Consider the following 17,618-nt stretch of genomic DNA (forward strand, 5'->3'; position numbering starts at 1 on the left):
ACCAAGACCTTCTTGAATTACTGTTCTTTCCAAGGACTTTGTAATGAACTTTTGGCATGCATATCATTAATCCCTTCTATTGAAATGATAAAGTTTTTATTTGTTGTTTTTCTTAGTCAAATATAAACCTGGGGCAACTTGAGAAATAACAGGGTTTGCATGTAGCAAAAGCTGTATCTACTTCTGATGCCTTGTGATTATTTAATGGTTCACTTGTGTGGAATATGATCTTTGCTACAGATCTGATAAAAAAACACTTAGATATCAATATTTTTTATAATATGTGTTTTAAAGGCAGGATAATTCTATTATGCTGTTTTGCCTGGCAGTAACAAAGTGTCCTTCAAATCTTATTTCTGAATATAAACTGAACCATGATTTTCAGGGTCTTCTATTACTGTCCAGTAATATATTGCACAAAAGTTCAATTCAGGAAAGGTTTCTAAGTACAAAAAAATTATTTGAAAGTATTTTTCCCCAATATACCTTATACTATATAGTATAGGTGCACAACCCAAACTGCAGCCCCCCCCCGGAGATGGATTTTTGAGGTGATTCCCCAAATTCTGGGAGAATTTGAGGCCAAATCCCAGATTTTGGCTAAAACCACCTCATCCTATGTCAATTTCTGGGGCTCCCTTCACCATTTTTGAGGTGAAATTCCCCAAACTTTTCCCCAAATCCCTTTTTTTTTTTTAGTTTTTAAGGTGCTCCCACCTCCCCAAATGCCCAAAACCTTCCCAGAAAATTCCAAATTAATTCCCAAAAACTCCACACAGACACGGGGGAAGGTTCTGGTGGGGGTTAATGATTTTTGAAGGAGGGGGGTCCCCAAAATTTTTGGGCTCCTCCCACACAGTCCTGGGTGTCCCTGGGGGTTCCCCAGGGGTCTCGCTGCCCTCCAGCATCTCCTTGTAGCAGCACTTAAAAAACTGACCCAGGGAGGGAAATCCTGGGGGGAAGAACTGAAACAAAAAAAAAGCTAAAAATGAAAAAATCCCTCCCCCCATCCAAGAAAGGAAAAAAATCCTGGAAAAAACTGGAAAAAAACCCCGCCAAAACAAAACAAAAAAAACCAAACCAAAAACAAGGAAAAAACCTAAAGAAACCACGAACTCAAAAAAAGCCCACAAAATCTCCAAATGCCCCCCAAAAAATCCCATAAAAACCCCCTCAAAACCAACCCCCTCCTAAAACCCTCAAAAAATGCCCAAAACACTAAAACAATAAAAAAGTATTTTAAAATCCCTAAAGAATGCCATAAAACAACCTTAAAAACATTCCACAAAACCCCAAAATCCCACTTTAAATACACCCAAAAACGCCAAAGTCCCCCAAAGGCTCCCCAAAAATATGATAAATCCTTTTAAAAAACCTGAAAAACCTCACAAACAGAATAAATCCTTTAGAATTCCCAAAAAAACTCAAAAGAAATTAAACAAAAACTCGAAAAAATCCTCTAAAAAACACCCCAAACCCACCTTATAAAGACAGGTATCGGATAGGGTTGTTGTGTAGGCAGCATGCAGGGGAAGACAGAAGGAAAGATGGGAAGGAAGTAGGGAAGAGAATATAGAGAAAAAGAAACATAGAAGACAGAAACATAAACTGAAAAGACAAAGACAGCCCAGGCCATCACCACGTAGATCACGGAGCAAATGGCGCCGCTGGACTCTCTCCGCCGTTTAAATCCCCTCAGCCCCGCCCCGCGCATGCGCTCTGGGTCTCCGCGCACCCGTGCAGGCCCCGCCCCCGGGCCCCGCCCCGCCCGCGCGCTTTAATGGCGGCAGAGCCGCTCCCGCCCCGCTCCATCCGGGAATGCTCCTCCTGGGATGGGGCGGGATCCTCGCCCGGAGCGCTGCGCCGAGTCCAGCCCAGGGACTGCTCCCGGTGCTGCGTGGAGCCCGAGGTGCTCAGGTGGTACCAGGGGCCGGTTCTGGGTTTTGGCGGTGTCCGCTGGGGGTTCGGAGCGGTGCCGCCTCTCCCCGGGCCGGCAGGGTGCGGATCGCGGGATCGGGGCCGGGATCGGGACCGGGATCGCCGCGGGCAGCAGGAGCCGCCCCGGGACGGGCGCTGGGGCCGAGCCCGGCGCTGCCGCTCCTGCTCCGGCCGCAGCGTCCATGGGACTCCGGGCACGATCCCGCTGCGGCCGCGGGGAGCCGGGGCTCTGCCGGGAACCGCGCCCGGGAGAACGGCGGCGGAATCTCCTCGTGCAGGCGCTGGATCGTGGCTGGAACCGGGCGGGGCACGGGGAGCGCCGTGCCAACCCTGGGAGCCCCAAATCCCGCCGCTCCCGGTGCCCCCATCCCGCGGGGGTGCAAAGTCCCCGCAATCCTCAGCGGAGAGCAGCGCCCGGCTCCCCCTTCCCCGTGTCCGCACAGCCCCGGGGCTCCTGCCCGCCGCACCCCTGCGGAACGAGCGGGGCTGGATCACGGGAGGAGCCGCTCAGCCGGGGCCGGGCACGGTTCCACTCGGGCTGCTTCTCCAACACCTGCCAGGTGAGATGCTCCCCCTCCCCCTTGCTCTGCAACTCAAAAATGCTCTGCAATGGTAAAATCTCTTCTCTTAAAATTCAGCTGAGAACTTTCCTATTTATTTCCAGATTACAGACTATATTTGGGTTGAGAGGGATCCTAAAAATGTGACTCTCAAGTACATGGTACATTTGAGAATTGAGCTCACAACCTTAGCATTACCAGGACCCTGCTCCAACTGACTGAGCTACTCTATGGGTTATGAGCATGAACCTCCCAAGGATGGGAATCCTTGGCACCAACAAGGGAACTGCAGCTCCTCTTCTGCTAAAGCTGCTTTACACACCAACCCCTGCCATGGCTGTAGGGTAGAACAGGCTGGTAACCAACATGACAGCACCAAACTCTTCCCATAACCCTGATTTTCCTGGCCTTTCTAGGATTTCCCCAGCACCTGTAAATTTGCTCTTGCAATGTCCCTTTGCATGGAGAAATGAGCAGAACACATCCTGAGGCTTCCCTTGCTGCATGACCAAAGTTCCTCTGGAGAGTGGCAGAGGGCATTTCCTGCAGGTGAGCGTTGTCAAAATGATGGCAGCTGCTGAAGCTGGGGCTGTTTTTGTGGCCCAGAGCTGCACAGAGGCCTCAGTGTCTCCTGCTCGTTGCCAGCAATGTTCCTTGGTGTTTGTGTGTGTCCCAGCTGCAGGGAATGTGGGGCAGGAGGAGGCTAGGAGCCCCTGAAAGGGACCCAGCAGCTCTTGTCCTTGGGCTCTGCAGGGGAGGGGCTGTGCCCAGCACATGTCCCGGGGATGGCGCTGGGGTGCCCGGCCAGCGCTGGCACGGACACGGCTCAAGGGCTGCCCGTGGCTCCTGGGCCAGGGGCTGCTCTGAACAGGCACCTGGAGATGCTTCAGCCTGGATACAGGCCACTGACAGCCCAAAAGCACCCCAAGGAACAGCTGGCATTTCCTGGTGAGGGGCTCAGACAGCAATTCCTTGTTCCAGCCTCCCAGTGCTCCCATGAAGCTGCCAGGTATGTCCCAGCCATTCCAAATCCCTTCCCTTCCAGCCTGAGGCCATCACCCACCAGCAGCATTAAAGTCAAGGCCATCTTCCCTCACAGATATTCAATCACAAGCATTAGCCTGCAGAGATGCCTTAACATCAAAGGCTTGGGTGGGATGAAGTTTTGTTTGGATGAAGGTGGAAGTTTCCAGGGAGCCAGCTGGAAGTGCAGAAGGGATGGAAAGCTTTCACAGGTGGGTCCCACTGGAGGCAGGGATGTGCATCCTTTCCTGAGGGAAAAGAACTCACAGTGGCCACTGCTGAAGCTCTGAAAGAAACTGATGTCCTCCCATGAGCATGGGGGCTGCCCTGGCATGGGCTGGGAGCGCCTCTGGCCCCTGCCTTCTCCTGCTTGAACACATCACCTGGAGTCTGAGCTCAGGGGGGCTAAATCAGGTGAATTCCAGACAACTCTGTCAGGTGCCCCTCAGGGACATGGGTGGGGCTGGAGAATGAAGGTTTAAATAGCAAATTCTTTGGAATATATGCCTGTCCCGATGCTGCTGAGCTTGCTTGGAAGCTCTGCTGGTTCCTGGCACAGCTGGTATTCAAGCAGCAGCTCTGCATGGGAATATTCACCCTCCATGAGGCACTGCGAGGTTAGAGCAGCAGGAATTGAGCAGGGAATTTGGGGCTATGGGATAATTCATGGGAACTAGCAAAGCTGACAGTAAAACCCAAATCTGAGCACTGCACAGAGAACAATCTTTGTGCTGCCCTGTCAGCTCAAGGCCCTGGGCTGGGAAGTTTTGGGAGTCAAACGTATGGAATTATACAAATCCCTGACTCTGGGCTGTGATCACCTAGAAAGATAATTCAAGTCCCAAACAATTCTTCCACAATCCACTCTGATGGAAAGTACCCTGTGCCTGCCTGGAGCTCTGACCTTGCTTTTCCTACCAGCTCCTGAGCAGTGTCAGGGCCACCACAAGGGCTTTAAAATCCAGATAAACCCCCAAATCCCACACAGTGACTAACCCAAGTGAAGAACTGCATTGTTGTCATTAAAAGCTCAAAACTCTGTTATGAATTCTATGACAACAATGTAGTGGAGTCCCATGAACTTCACTCATGCTCTTGGTTTCATTTTTATGTCTTTTTAATCCCTCATTTGGCAGCTTGTAAAACTTATCCTGGAATTCAGAGGTCAAGCAGGGTTGGCTTTGGATTGACCTTCACCTCTGGTCCCACTTTGTGCAAACACAACTCCTGCCAGGGTGAGTGAATTCATCACCTCAGCTTTCCCTCCAAAATATGCCTTCCTGATTTCCCTGCAGATGAGCTCAGATCCACTCCTCACCTCCCCTGGTCATCCAAGCGTCCATTCTGTTCCCCACAGTGACCCCAGGGAGGTCCCTTTGCCTTTCTCCTGCCCCTCTCCAGCCCGAGGCCGCTCCTCTGCTCGCTCTCTCCGGCCTCATCCTGCACGGAGCCTCTCCTCTCTTCCTTGCTGGCTGCTGCCAAGGAAGGAGGACACAGAGAGTCCCCAGTGCTGAGCCCTCCCTGCTACCCCTGGAGAGCCCTGGCTGCGCTCCCCAGGGCCCTTGGCTTTCCCAGGGAAATTGTCTGCTGGGCTCCCTTCAGTTACCTCAGCAATCCCCTCAAAAATGCCACCTCACTGCCCTTGACATCCCCTCACATTTTCCTACACAAACATCTCTTGTGTCCCCTCTAAACTACCCTGGGGTTTCAGCTAAGTGAATGACATAACCTGTGCCCACTGCTCATCATTCACTCAACCCAAATTCAGAGCAATTGCTGGTTGGGCTTTAAGAACTTGAAATAACTTTGAAGCAAAAGAAATCACCTTTTTCTTCTATTTTTTTTTGCTTTCAGATGATGGTCTTGCCTCTGTGGATGTGTGCTGAGCTCTCACTGCGGGGGACTGTCAGGCCTGAATTGCTGTGAGTTTATGTTCTTCACACTGGGGGATCTGAAATAATTATTAATTTGACTACAGAAATATTTTCAGAAACCTTTCTCTTTTCCTATCCTTTGCTGGAGCATGTTCTCTTTGTGCTTTGATTTTCCAGCTGTTCCCTGATGCCATTTCCCCTGCCTGACTTCTGTGCAGCTCCTAGCTGGGAAAAACTGAGATAATTTAGAGGGAACAGATGTGAGATTTTTAGCTGGATTTTTCTAAAATTTCTACTTATACTGAAATTATTTCTAATTCCCAAGTGAGAAGAACATGAACTCACAGTCATTCAGGACTGATAATCACTGAGGGAAGTCTGACATAGTATTAATAAGTAACCTTTCCTGGAAGCAGTTATCACCCCAGTCCTCTAGCCTTGGCAACTTTTTGCAGTGAATGGACCCAAGTTCCAAGTTTCTGTCACCTTTTGTTAGAAGGATACTGGACAGTAAATCTTACAACAGAATTTCCAAATTGCATGAAGAATAACAGGCCCAGACCAAACCCAGCCACCCCATCACCAATTTTGGGAGAAATAGTGATAGAGTTTAAAATACTTTCTCCCTCCATGCTATTCAGTCCTTCACTGCACATCCCAGAGAGGATTTACTCCACCTTTTGTTCCAGACAGCACCTCTCTCTCCAGCACAAATCCCACTGGTCACAGACAGAGCAGACCTAAGGCAATGGTTCCAGCAGCTGCTGCAATTCCGAGCTCTCTGTTCCCTGGATTGCTCATCCAAGCACTCGTGGCAATCTCACCTCAGCCCAGATTCTCTGTCCTCAGAGGGAAATGCAGCCTGATGGGACACGGCTCTGGCACCCCATTTCCTCTTGTTCCTGCTGACCTGGAAAGCCACAGATAAAGGTAGTCCCTCAGACCTTGCATCCCTGAACACCTGGAGAGCTGGAGTTTCACCCAGATCCCAGATTCCCTAGGCAGCTACTCCCAGCAGGGAGGAATAGAGGAACCCTGCATCCCTCTGGCTTAGCCCACAGCATGGGCAGGACCAGGAGCCCTCCAGCACAGACCCCTGGTGCTGAAGCCTCTTGGCTTTGGCTGCTCAAACACCACAGCTTTTGGCACAGGTGGGATGTAAGGATTGTTTCCTGTGCTGAAAGAGAGGAGGAAAAGACAATGAAGTCCACTGCAGAAGTCAAAGGATCCCAGCTTTCACACTTGTGCTCTGATTGTCACTATGGGGTTTTATCCATGACAGGTGACACCAATTCAGAGTGCCCTTTTCCAGCATGTTTATTCCTAACTATTCCAGACATTAAAAGAATGCAGGACATTGGTACACCAAGGCTAAGAGCAGGGGAAGCACGGGAGGTGTGGGGGGAGAGCTAGAGGAGTGAAGGAACAGGCATTTTCTTGTTTTGATGGATCAGTGCTGGGAACTTGGCAAACAAGTGGTGCTGCATGCATCAAGGACATAATGCCCATGGTTTGGTTGTTTTCCTTTGCTCATAACCCTTGGCTTCACTCCCTCTCCAGAGGAGCAGAGAATTCCTCCAGGCTAAGGGTGAGTCTGGTCCCACTCCAGGGATGTGTCCAGTAAAGAAGGGGAGTTGTTTAGAGGAACTGACCACAAAAATCAAATGCAACAAACACTGAAATGAACTCCATTGAGCTGCAACACCAAGTATTCACAGAGGCAGGGGCACGAGGTGCATGCAGGACCAAGAAGTACCACTGCACTTGGTTTTTCTGCTTCCCTGTATTTTAGTTCTGCTTCACTTCACAGCTGCTATTCTGCCAAGATCAGTTCCATTTTCAGAAGCCTGTGTCATGCGTAGTCAAGGCTGGAAATCCTCACTTAGGATTTCCACATCACATCTTGATTTGCCAGGAAGCCTGTGCACACAAGATACCCATTTCTGTGATAGCTCAGTCAGAAATCATGTAACCCAGCAACTTGCTCCTCACTACACCCCTTGGAAATAAATTTAAAAGCCAGAGAAAACAACAACCTCACAACAACCCACAAAAGACATAGTTTACTGCAGCTTCATCTTAATATCCTTTCCAGTGATGGAGAGAAAGGAGGAAAGCTGTTTTAGTTCTGCACCAAGCAGTTTGAAACAGCCAACATTGCCCTCACCTGCAGCTTCCTTTCTTCAGCCTTGCCCTGACTTGTGAGGGGCCAGAGGCACCACACAACCCAAAAGTATCAGCACTCACACCCACTGCTAGTAGAGACACCTTCATGGTCCATCTTTGGCCCAACAAACCCCAGGATGGTTTTGCATTCCTGGCAGAATTGGCCAATTTCATTCCCTGTTGGAGTCAGTGGGTCAGGGGTCTCTCTGAATTCCTCAGAGAGAAATCAGAATGCAGGGACTGAATGAAATCCTGTGAATGAATGTATTAAGCCACTTGAATTGAATATATTAAGCCACTCACACATAAGTTTTAGGATAAGTATGTGAGTCCGTAAGTAAGTTTTAGTATGGGCTCTAGTGCTTTTAGCAAGTGAAAGGTTTCAAATGCCAAAGTTGCAGTGCGAGTTCTAGTGAAGGTTGAAAAAACATACTGATGTTTTCAGTTGAGGCTCCAGGACCATGGTTGTAGTGAGTATATAGACATACTAGAGCTATAGTAAGAATATGGTTTGCATTTTTTGGATAGAACGAGATAGGTCGTATGCGTAGTTTATATGCAACAGAGTGCGTTAAGAAACTAGAATTCTAATAGGTTAAAAAGGGGTGGTGCGAGTTTGTGTCGTACCTTGTTGGGAAAATTCTGTATAAGAGTTGGTATTGAGAAGAGTTGGAGCTTTTTAGCCATCTGTCACTGCAATTTGTCAATTCCTTTTGCCATTCCTTCTGCCATTGCATTTCTGCTCAACCTTTGAGACTGATGTGATATGTAATAAGATGTGCTTTGTAATAAATAATCTTTTTAGCAACTATAAGCTGCTTTGATCAGTTAAGATAGCTTGACAAAGTTGGACCAAGAGCTCCAGAGGTTAATAATCTCACGCTCCTTGTCAGAGGTGTGAAGCTGGATGGATTTGCTGTGGCTGTGCCGGGATGGCCGCAATCCCCACTTGGCTCAGGGCGCCTGGGGCGCGGGTGAGGCCTGGCTCTGGGGGCTGAGCTGGGGAGTGCCGGGCTGGTGGGGAACACAGTGAGGAGGCTCTCTGGGGAGGAAGAAGGCTCTGCCATGAGCCACCAGGCCAGGCCTAGGTTTGCCTGCAGCCCATTGGAGAGAGAGAGGAAGAGTCCATCAGGGCTTAAATGACCTTTTGGGAGTTCTGGTTCTGGTGCCAGCTTGGCTAGCAGAGCAAGGTCTGTGCCCCTGCCAGCCGCTGGCTGTGGCAATGCAGCCAGAGCCCTCCCTGGTTTCACTTCAGGAGAGCCCAGGTGGCCTTTGCTTCAGCTTGAAAGGGCAGCTCTTGTTTCACTGTTGCATTTCTTGGTTTGTTCAAGCCCCTCCTGGCCCTCCAGTGCTGGAAGACACAAAGTTACCATGCTGAAAGAAAGGCGGGGAAAGCTTGAAGAAGGCTGAAGGGAGCACTGAGATTTCCCCTTTTCCCAAGAGCTTTCTTCAGCTGAAGCTGCTGGCAAGGACCAGACTTGACAGCCCGCAATGGGTTTGTGCTTGTTTTATTTTTGGGGTCCTGCGTGGGACGTGGTTAGCAGGTGCTGCACAGGCTGCGGCGAAGCATCAAAAATGCCCGCCCAGCACCCAAGGGTGGCACAAGATCTGCTCCAGCTCTGGCCTGTCTGCGGGGGACTTGGACTCCTGGCTGAGGCAGGGGCTGTGCCGGCGGGTCCCACTTCCCCCAGAGGGCACCCCACGTCCCCCAGGCAACTGGCCAAAGGCAAGGAGCCCTTGTGCAAGGCAAAGGAGGCCGGCAGAGCAGCCCACGGCCTTGCCGGCCAGGCAGGCCGAGAGGCCGGGGCCCGGCTTATGCAGCCCCCTCTCTGCCGGCAGGGCCGGCTGCCCTTTGGCACGGGGCAGATGCCGTGCCCCAGGAGCCGGCAGCCGGCTGAAGGCTGCAGCCCACGGCCCAGGAGGGAATGGGGCCGTGCAGTGCCCGGCACTGGGAGCAGGGCCCGGGCTGGGGGCTCACCGGCAAATCGTGTGAAGGCGCGCTCCTGGAGGAAGGTGCTGCGACTGAAGTCGATGAGCTTCAGCTCGCCGCTCTCCGGCCCCACGAGGAGGTTCTCCGGCTCGATGTCCCGGTGCAGGACGCCGCAGGCGGTGCAGTGCCACACGGCCTCCAGCACCTGGCAGAAAAGCCAGCGCGCCACCTCCTCGCACAGGAACTCCTGCTCCAGCAGCAACTGCAGGAGATCCCGAGATGCCTCCGGGCGCTCCATGACCAGCAGGAAGCTGTCAGGCAGCTCTAACCAGTCAAGGAGCTGGATGATGTAGGGGCAGCCAGAGCCCACCTTCTCCATGAGCACGATCTCCAGAGGAACACGGGTGCCGTCGGGCTGTGAGGAGGAGACAATGCCTCCAGCAGGCCTGATGCTGCCCTGTGGCTGCTGCGCTGGCTCCTGCCTGGGATGCCCCGGTGTCCTCCCCACCATGGGCAGCCTCCCTGGTGCTTGGGCTTCGTGCCAAGCCCCAGGGGATGCTTGGCAGGTGGCCCCTGCCCAGCCCCAGCCCGATCTCCAGTATTGCCAGGCCTGCCATGCTTTGGCTCTGGCTCTGAGCCCATGCCCACCATCCCCCGCCATCCCCCGCCAGCCACTGCCGGGCTCTCGGCTGTATCCCAGCCCTCCCCGGCCCGCCCTGTCCCGCTGGTCCTGCTCATGCACCAGCTCGTCCCACTGCTGGATGCTCTCCTGGGCCACGTGTTTGATGGCCACCTTCAAGCCATGGAGAGAGGGGGGGCTGAGCTCAAGCCATGTGCCTCCCAGTACCTGCCCTATCCATGGGGTTGTCTTTGTCTGGGACTGGGTTGCACTTGGTGGGTGATGCAGAATATGGAGAAAGAAGATGTGTATTTCAAGATGACCTTGTTTTGGGGTGAATTGCTCAAGACACTGTGCTTGTATCCATATCTGCATGTATGTATGTATATATTTTAAAAGTTTAAGTTTGAGGTAATGTGTTGGCATGGGAAGGAATTCAAGGTGGAACATGTTGTGGGTTTGGGAGGGCTTTTTTGGTGAATTATCTCCCATTTGTTACCTGAAAAGGGGGATGTGGAGAGGAGAGGGCAGTTGAGAGCAGTGGGGAATCAATGATGGGCAGTTGAGTTACAAAAGAATTGGCCAGTGACCCTCCCACTTCATTGGAAGCTTCCAGGGAGGGAGAGCGGGATTGGGCACTGGCTTGATGAGGGAAGAACCAGCTGGCTATGCTAGGAGCAGGACACTTTGGGCAGGTTTTGGTGTTGGACCCAGCACTGCTTCAGAATTCTCCTTGCCACCCATGGGTGAGCCCGTTGCTTGCGGCAGCTGCTGGTTGACAGGGACTTTTCAACACTCCCATTGCCAAGAAGACACTTACCGTCTGTGTCAGTGCTTCAGGGGAAACCGGACCACTCCACTTATTCTCTTTCTCTCTGGAGAGAGGGAGCCCCAGCTGCTGTTTGACTGGAACCTCAGCAAAGCTGCCACACCAGGATACTGCACCAGACAGGTGAGAACCAGGAAAACCAAAGCCCCATGTTCTCTGTCGCCGAGGGTGCCGTTAGCCCCAGGGCTGGCTCAGGGCTGGCAAGGCGGCCCCTGAAGCTGCCTGAGCCAACAGCGCCCCCTGGAGCCACGGCAGAGCTGCTGCAGCCACTCTGCCCCGACAGGAGCCTGCAGCGCCCTCTGCCGGCTGTGGCCAGAACTACAGCAACGGGAGAAACTGCTGGATGGGTGGGACGTGGGACTGCTTTGGGGGGTTGTTGCCCTTGTTTTGGTTGTTTATTCTCCCTTGTTGCGTGTATATATATATATATATATATATATATATTCCAGTAAAGAAATATTATTTCTTTTCCCATATCTTTTCCTGGAAGCCCGAAATTTCAAGTTAGAACAATTTGGATGGAGGGAGCTTTCCATTCCAGGAAGATTCCCAGCCTTCATGGCAGACATGTGTCTTTCAAACTAGTGTGAAAGCTAAGACAGAGAGTACTGTGGATTTAATTAGCATATGCACTTTGATAACCAAGTTGCCTTGGCAAGAGCAAAAAGAGCTTTGAAGATTACAAGAAGATTGGATCAAGACTGGTAACAGGAAAGATGATTTAACTAAGTAGAAGTGTAAAGTTTGTCTGTGTGATGTTTAACTCAATGAATGTAATAAAAAATTACTAGCCTTCCTAAAAATGGTATATAAGCATATGTAGCTCACAGTTAATTGAGATTCTGATCATAAGTCAGTAGTCCCTGTCTCTCTCTCTCTCTCTCAATCATCAATAAACCAGGACAATCTGTCATCATTAATGGAAAAATTGACCTTGGAGGTAAAGGAACTCAAAGAAGCACAGTTTCAGCCCTTGCCTAGGAATTGTTCCTGATCCTCACAAAGCAGGGGCTTCTGTTGTTTGAAGAATAGTCTTTGAAGGATCTCTGCACACCAGCTTTTACCTCCCTCAGAGGGCCTCTTCCCACAGTATGTCACACCAGACTGGCACAGTTCCTATGCAGCTGATATCCATCGTCACCAACAACAGGACCACTTTAACCACCACTAGTGAGAGGGAGCATGGATCATTACATTTTCCCCACATAAGATATGGAACAGAAATCCCTGCTGTGAATCCTACCAACTCTTTCTCAATATGTACATAGAAGCAAAGATGCCTTGCACAAAATCTGCCTTCTTGGATCCCTGGTGAACAATGGCACAAAGTCCAGCAGTGTGCCCTGGAGGACAATGCTAAGACCAGTCCTTTCTGACCCTTTTTAGTAACTGAGTGATGGGGCAGAGTCTACCCTCCCACAAAATAAGGAGGAGTGGCTGATCTGTCAGAGAGAAATGCTGCCATCCACAGGGATGACATTTTAACAATGGTGACAATTCAATAACAAGTGCTGAGTCCTGTCCTTGGGAGGGAGCAACCACCAGTATCTGGTGCAACAGGCACCAGTATCTGCTGGGGGCCAGCCAGCTGGAAAACAAAAATTTGCCAGGGTCCTGCTGGACACCAGGATGCCCATGGGCTGGCAATGTGCTCCTGAAGCAATGCAGAACAGCATCCTGGGCTGCACTGGGAGCTGTGTCACAGCCCAGGGAGGGAGGGGATCCTTCCCCTCTGCCCCACACCAGTGAGGCCAGCCCTGGAGTGCTGGGCCCAGAGCTGGGCTGCCCAGTATAGGAGACAGGGACAGACTGGACAGAGTCTAGAACGAGGCCAGGAAGGTGATGGAGGGACTGGAGCATCTCTGCCATGAGGAGAGCCTGAGAGAGCTGGGACTGTCCAGCCTGGAGCAGAGCAGGCTCAGGGCAACACATTCCTGGGCAAAAATACCCGGGTGGGGGCTGCAGAGGGGACGGGACCAGGGACAGCCCCAGGGACCACAGGCACAAAGTGAAACACAGGAGGGGCCCTGTGAGCTCAAGACACACTTCTGCACTGGGAGGGTGACTGAGCAGTGGGGCAGTGCCCAGGGAGGTGGTGGAGTCTCCATGGCTGGAGAGACTCAAAAGCCATGTGGACACATCCTGGGCAGCTGGCTGGGCATCCTGGCAGCTGGGGGGCCCTGGTGGAGCAGGGGCTGGGCAAGGTGACCTCCTGAGGTGCCTCCAGCCTCACCCTGTCATTCTGTGACTCCGTGAAAAAACAGGTCGCAGTTTCCTAAGGACAAATGAAAAAGCTCCACACATGGCAGGCTTCTCCTGCCATCACCAAAGTGGTTCATGTCATGTGTCTCCCTTCTGGAGATTCCTCCCTGGTGTGAGGATGCCCCTTCAAGGTCACTCCTTGAAACTGAGAGAAATGTTTGCCCATGGTCATTGGTTTGGGTGAGTAACATCCATCTTTCATTAAGAATTGGTCTGGATAGAATTGCTTCAGTGGTGTTTGAAATATAATGCACTATACCAGAAGTTATAGTTCTCTGTACCGAGTAGTAAGTAATTCTGACAAAGATCTTTGAGTTTAATTGTGATCATAATAAACACTTTATTTGTCTATAAATATATCCCTCATCCTAAGGAACACAGCTCTATAAAGGTTCAACTACACATATACTATCCTATAAACATTTGATTACCACCTATCCTATCCTATCCTATCCTATCCTATCCTATCCTATCCTATCCTATCCTATCCTATCCTATCCTATCCTATCCTATCCCATCCCATCCCACCCCATCCCATCCCACCCCAATCCCATCCCATCCCATCCCATCCCATCCCATCCCATCCATCCATCCATCCCATCCCATCCCATCCCATCCCCTATCCTTCCTATCCTATCCTATCCTATCCCTATCCTATCCTATCCTATCCTATCCTATCCTATCCTATCCATCCTATCCTATCCTATCCTATCCTATCCTATCCTATCCTATCCTATCCTATCCCATCCCATCCAATAAACTATTGATTAACACCTATACTATCCTATAAACTATTGATTAAGTCTAAGACAGCATTCCACTGCTCGCTGGCTCCTCTCTGTGAAGTTTAGGAAGCAAGGTGGTCCTTTCTGCTCCTTGTGACTCAGTGGGACTGTCTCCAGCCTGCTCCCTGTGCAGATCTCCAGGTTGTCCTGTCAGGCCCAGGCCAGCTGTGACTGCAGCAGGGACACCTGGAAGAGGCACAAGGCCCAGCTCAGACAAGCCCACGCTGGCAGCAGCATCCGCAGCCCCACGGTACCGGCTGTCGGGGCACACACAGCCTCCAACTCCAGCCCTCACCAACACTCTGCCCTTGGGGAAGGGAAAGGAACAGGCTCCCAGACTGCCCCTGAACAGAGCTCAGATGGTCAACAAGTCCAGTTCATGGCAGAAAAACCCTTCCCATGTACATCCCTCAGCAACCACAGCTCTATTAGAGAGAGTTCTGGCAGCAATTAGGAACCCTACACTGATTTCAAAAGCACACATTTGGGGCACTGACCCATTTCTCCAAATGCTGTGCATCTGCAGGAGAGAGCTACTGGAGGACTCCTCTCTGTCAGAAGTCGACGTACTTTCCTGGGCAGACTCGCGGAGAGGCAATGAAAAGTAGTCTGGGGGGAACACTCTCCTAAAACTTCTGATTCTTCTCCCTTCAGGTTCCACCTGCACATTTGACAAGAGAGAGGGCCACAGAAACCTGTCAGCAAAAGTGGAGCAATAGGACCTCTGGACACCAAGGCAAGGCCATCTCTATTCAGACACCCTGAATTGCACCAGACAACACTGGGGGCACAAAGCTCTCGCTGGCAGCTGTGCAAGAGAGGCCAGTGTGTGTCCGGGGACACGGGGCCAGGGAGGGAGGCACTGGAGTGAAGGTGCCTTTGTGAAAGCCATGGGCTGCCACAACAGAGAGAACAAACAAAAGGCTGAGCCCACAGCTGGGACAGGGAGAGGCAAGGAAACAAGCAGAGAACTCCCAAGCACTGCCTGGGCTAACGTGCCCTGCTCCAGAGGAGCCTGGGGCTCTGCACAGGCCCTGAAAGCCCATTTTACCTCGTCAGTCCTCCTGGGCTCAGTGGTTGCTTCACACTTCTCTGTCTTGAATTCTGCTGATGTTGCAGCCACATTGTGCACACATGCCATGGCCTCCCTGGAGTGCTCTGACAGCTGCTGCCCTTCTGCTCCAGCAGCCTGCTGGGTATTCAGAGAGGAGATGATTCCCTTAGTTCAAACACCACACAAGATGTCCTTCAGAAATCTCAGTATTGGGAAGCATCCTCAAAGCACCAGCACTGCAGCTGCAGTTCAGCCCTTGCTACAAAACTCTGCTCAGTTTACTTCATCACCCTGCTCACCTGCTCCATTCTGTTGCACAAAGAATCCAAACCCTCACCCTGTTGCCTACCCTTGCCTGGACACAGGAGAAGCAGCTCCCCATGCCCAGCTTTTGGCCTGAAGCTGATTTGAACAGCAAGCTCATGCACAGCCAGCTCAGGGTCAATGAGCAAACTCTCCCTCTCCCAAACTTCAGAGCATTCCACATGGGAGCAGGGAGCAATGTGAAGCCCAGGGGCAGAAAGAGCCTTCAAGCACTGCTGAAGCCTTGAACTTCCTCCAACTTCTCTTTCTGGACACCGGGCACTTGTATTCCAGAAAAGCCTGAGGCTTTGCAGAGGCAGCCAAAGACCATTTTACCTGCTCGCCAGTTCTCCTGGCCTCAGTGCTCCATTCAGGCCTCTCTGTCTTCTCCTTTTCTGAGGATGCAACCGGTTGCTCAGATTCCAGGCTGGCGTCTGACATAATGAACAGCTGCTCAATTTCTGCTTTAAAAGCCGGCTGGGGATACAGAGAGGAGATGATTGCCTTATTTCAAACACCACACAAGCTGTACCTCAGAAATCTCCATCACTGGAAGCATCCTCCAAGTTCCAGCAGTGCAGCTGCTGTTCAGACTTCCCGGTACAAAACTCTGCTCAGTTTAGTTCATCACTTTGCTCACCTGCTCCATTCCTTCTCACACCTAATTCAAATCCCCACGTGTTGCCTCCCCTTGCCAGGGCACAGGAGAAGCAGCTCCCCATGCCCAGCTTTTGGCCAGGAGATGATTTGAACACTGAGCTCCAGAGCTGTATCAGTCATTCCAGGTGTGCCAGGAGACAATCTGGCAGTCAATGCTCTCTGAATAGAGCCAGGCACACAGACAAGGCTGCCTGCTGCAGCCCAGGATGCTTTGCCCAAGCAGGCCTGGACTGACAGGGATAGGAGCTCCCAATTCTTTATGGGAAGCATCACTGGAAAAATTCAGGGATGCTGCAGTGGACTGAAGGGCAATGCCAGAACGTACCTCAATACAAGTCTTTCCCTTCAGGATGTCCAAATGTTTCTTCAGAGTCCCTTTGGACATTTCACTCTTGTTCAGTGCAGCCCTCAGGACTTGAGCAATGTCTATCCATTTCTTCAAAGCACCAGTCCCATGCTCTAGCTCTTCCTGCATGCCTTCCCTCTCCACTTCCAATTGTTGACTGTTTTCCCCATGATTTCTCATCTCAGCTGCATGCATTTCATTCTGCATTTCCAGATCTCTCATCTGCTGCTGGTACAATGCCCGTTCATGCTGCAAAACAGGGAGAAAAAGGGTCACTCATTCCAGATCTCTCGGTTTGCTTCACATACCAGATCTGGACTCGTGTGCCAGGGACAGGCACGGGCTGCCCCCCTCTCTCTGCCTCTCAGGATGCTGCAGACCTTTGCTGGGCCCCCCTTGATGCTGCATCTTTCCCAGCTTGCTCAGCCACTCCCAGCTCCCTTCCTGCCTTTCCCCGACCACTTGCAGCTCCACTCCAGTGTTCCTTTGGGGAGGAGCTGCCAGAACTGCAGCCAGGATTTCAAGTGCATGCTAAGCAGGATTTAGGCAGTGCCACGAGGGTGTGCTCTCCAGCAGGGAGGAAGGGAAGAGCAAACACCCCCAGCAATCCATTCCCTGGGGTTGGGGCAACAGCTGTGGTTTTCCACCTCTCCTGTGTAGAGTTTCCATAGCAGCATCCCCAGAGGCCCCACTGCCTCTCTTGGAGCAGCAATGGCCAGATCAGGCTGTCATTCTCTGCTGCCACTCAGGACCAGTTCTCCCCTTGCAGGTACATGTCCTTCTCTGCATCAGCACTTGGCTTTCCTCTCTTCTCTCCCCACTGGCTGCTCTTAGATGGCCAAGACCAAACACCTTTCCATGAACAGCAAACTTGGTCTTCTCACCCCTCCTGCCAGGTCCAAATATTTAGAAACTGAACATGCACTCAGCACACGAGGAATTGCCCAAACCATGCAATGTCAAAGAGACAGTGTGGACATTGAAAAGAACAACTTTCTAGGGCAGAGACTCCATCATAAGGAAATCAGCAGTTTTAGCATTCATGGCTTTGACATGACTACAACATCCTTTCCTCCTTTTTGAGAAGAAAGCAATTAGAAAAGTTAAACTGGAAACAGTACTCTTTAGAACTATTAACATCAGGTCCAAACTGAGTAGAAATGGCCCTTTGTGGCATCTGCAAATCTCACCAGCATATCCTTCCTTTCCTTCTCCAAACTCTCCAATTTCCTCTGCGAGATGCCACCTCCTGATGGAGTAGCAGCCTCC

The 17,618-nt window shown here is 51.3% G+C and overlaps 1 protein-coding gene and 2 long non-coding RNA genes across 4 annotated transcripts; 1 reads left to right on the top strand and 2 right to left on the bottom strand.

Annotated features, from left to right (window-relative positions):
* Positions 1-2,735: 2,735 nt before the first annotated feature.
* LOC306815345 lies at positions 2,736-6,536 on the top strand. 2 transcript variants are annotated; one of them, XR_013777385.1, is made up of 4 exons: positions 2,736-3,047; positions 3,598-3,733; positions 4,658-4,756; positions 6,085-6,536. It is a non-coding gene; the product is annotated as an uncharacterized lncRNA (long non-coding RNA). The 2 variants fall into 2 exon arrangements; XR_013777386.1 differs by lacking the exon at positions 6,085-6,536 and adding an exon at positions 5,376-5,496.
* Positions 6,537-8,515: 1,979 nt separating this feature from the next.
* LOC306815343 (uncharacterized protein) lies at positions 8,516-15,127 on the bottom strand (the record flags this gene model as incomplete). Its single annotated transcript, XM_079331925.1, has 5 exons — positions 8,516-8,575; positions 9,244-9,753; positions 9,862-9,906; positions 10,234-10,284; positions 15,038-15,127. 5 exons carry the CDS (start codon positions 15,125-15,127, stop codon positions 8,516-8,518), a joined length of 756 nt encoding a protein of 251 aa, XP_079188051.1.
* Positions 15,128-15,133: 6 nt separating this feature from the next.
* Positions 15,134-16,460, bottom strand: LOC306815344. Its single transcript, XR_013777384.1, has 3 exons — positions 16,329-16,460; positions 15,680-15,820; positions 15,134-15,178 (listed from the first exon to the last, which is right to left on the bottom strand). It is a non-coding gene; the product is annotated as an uncharacterized lncRNA (long non-coding RNA).
* Between the last annotated feature and the right edge of the window lie 1,158 nt (positions 16,461-17,618).

Source organism: Erithacus rubecula, assembly GCF_903797595.1.
Source record: "Erithacus rubecula genome assembly, contig: scaffold_1174_arrow_ctg1, whole genome shotgun sequence".
In the NCBI taxonomy this organism is placed as follows: domain Eukaryota; kingdom Metazoa; phylum Chordata; class Aves; order Passeriformes; family Muscicapidae; genus Erithacus; species Erithacus rubecula.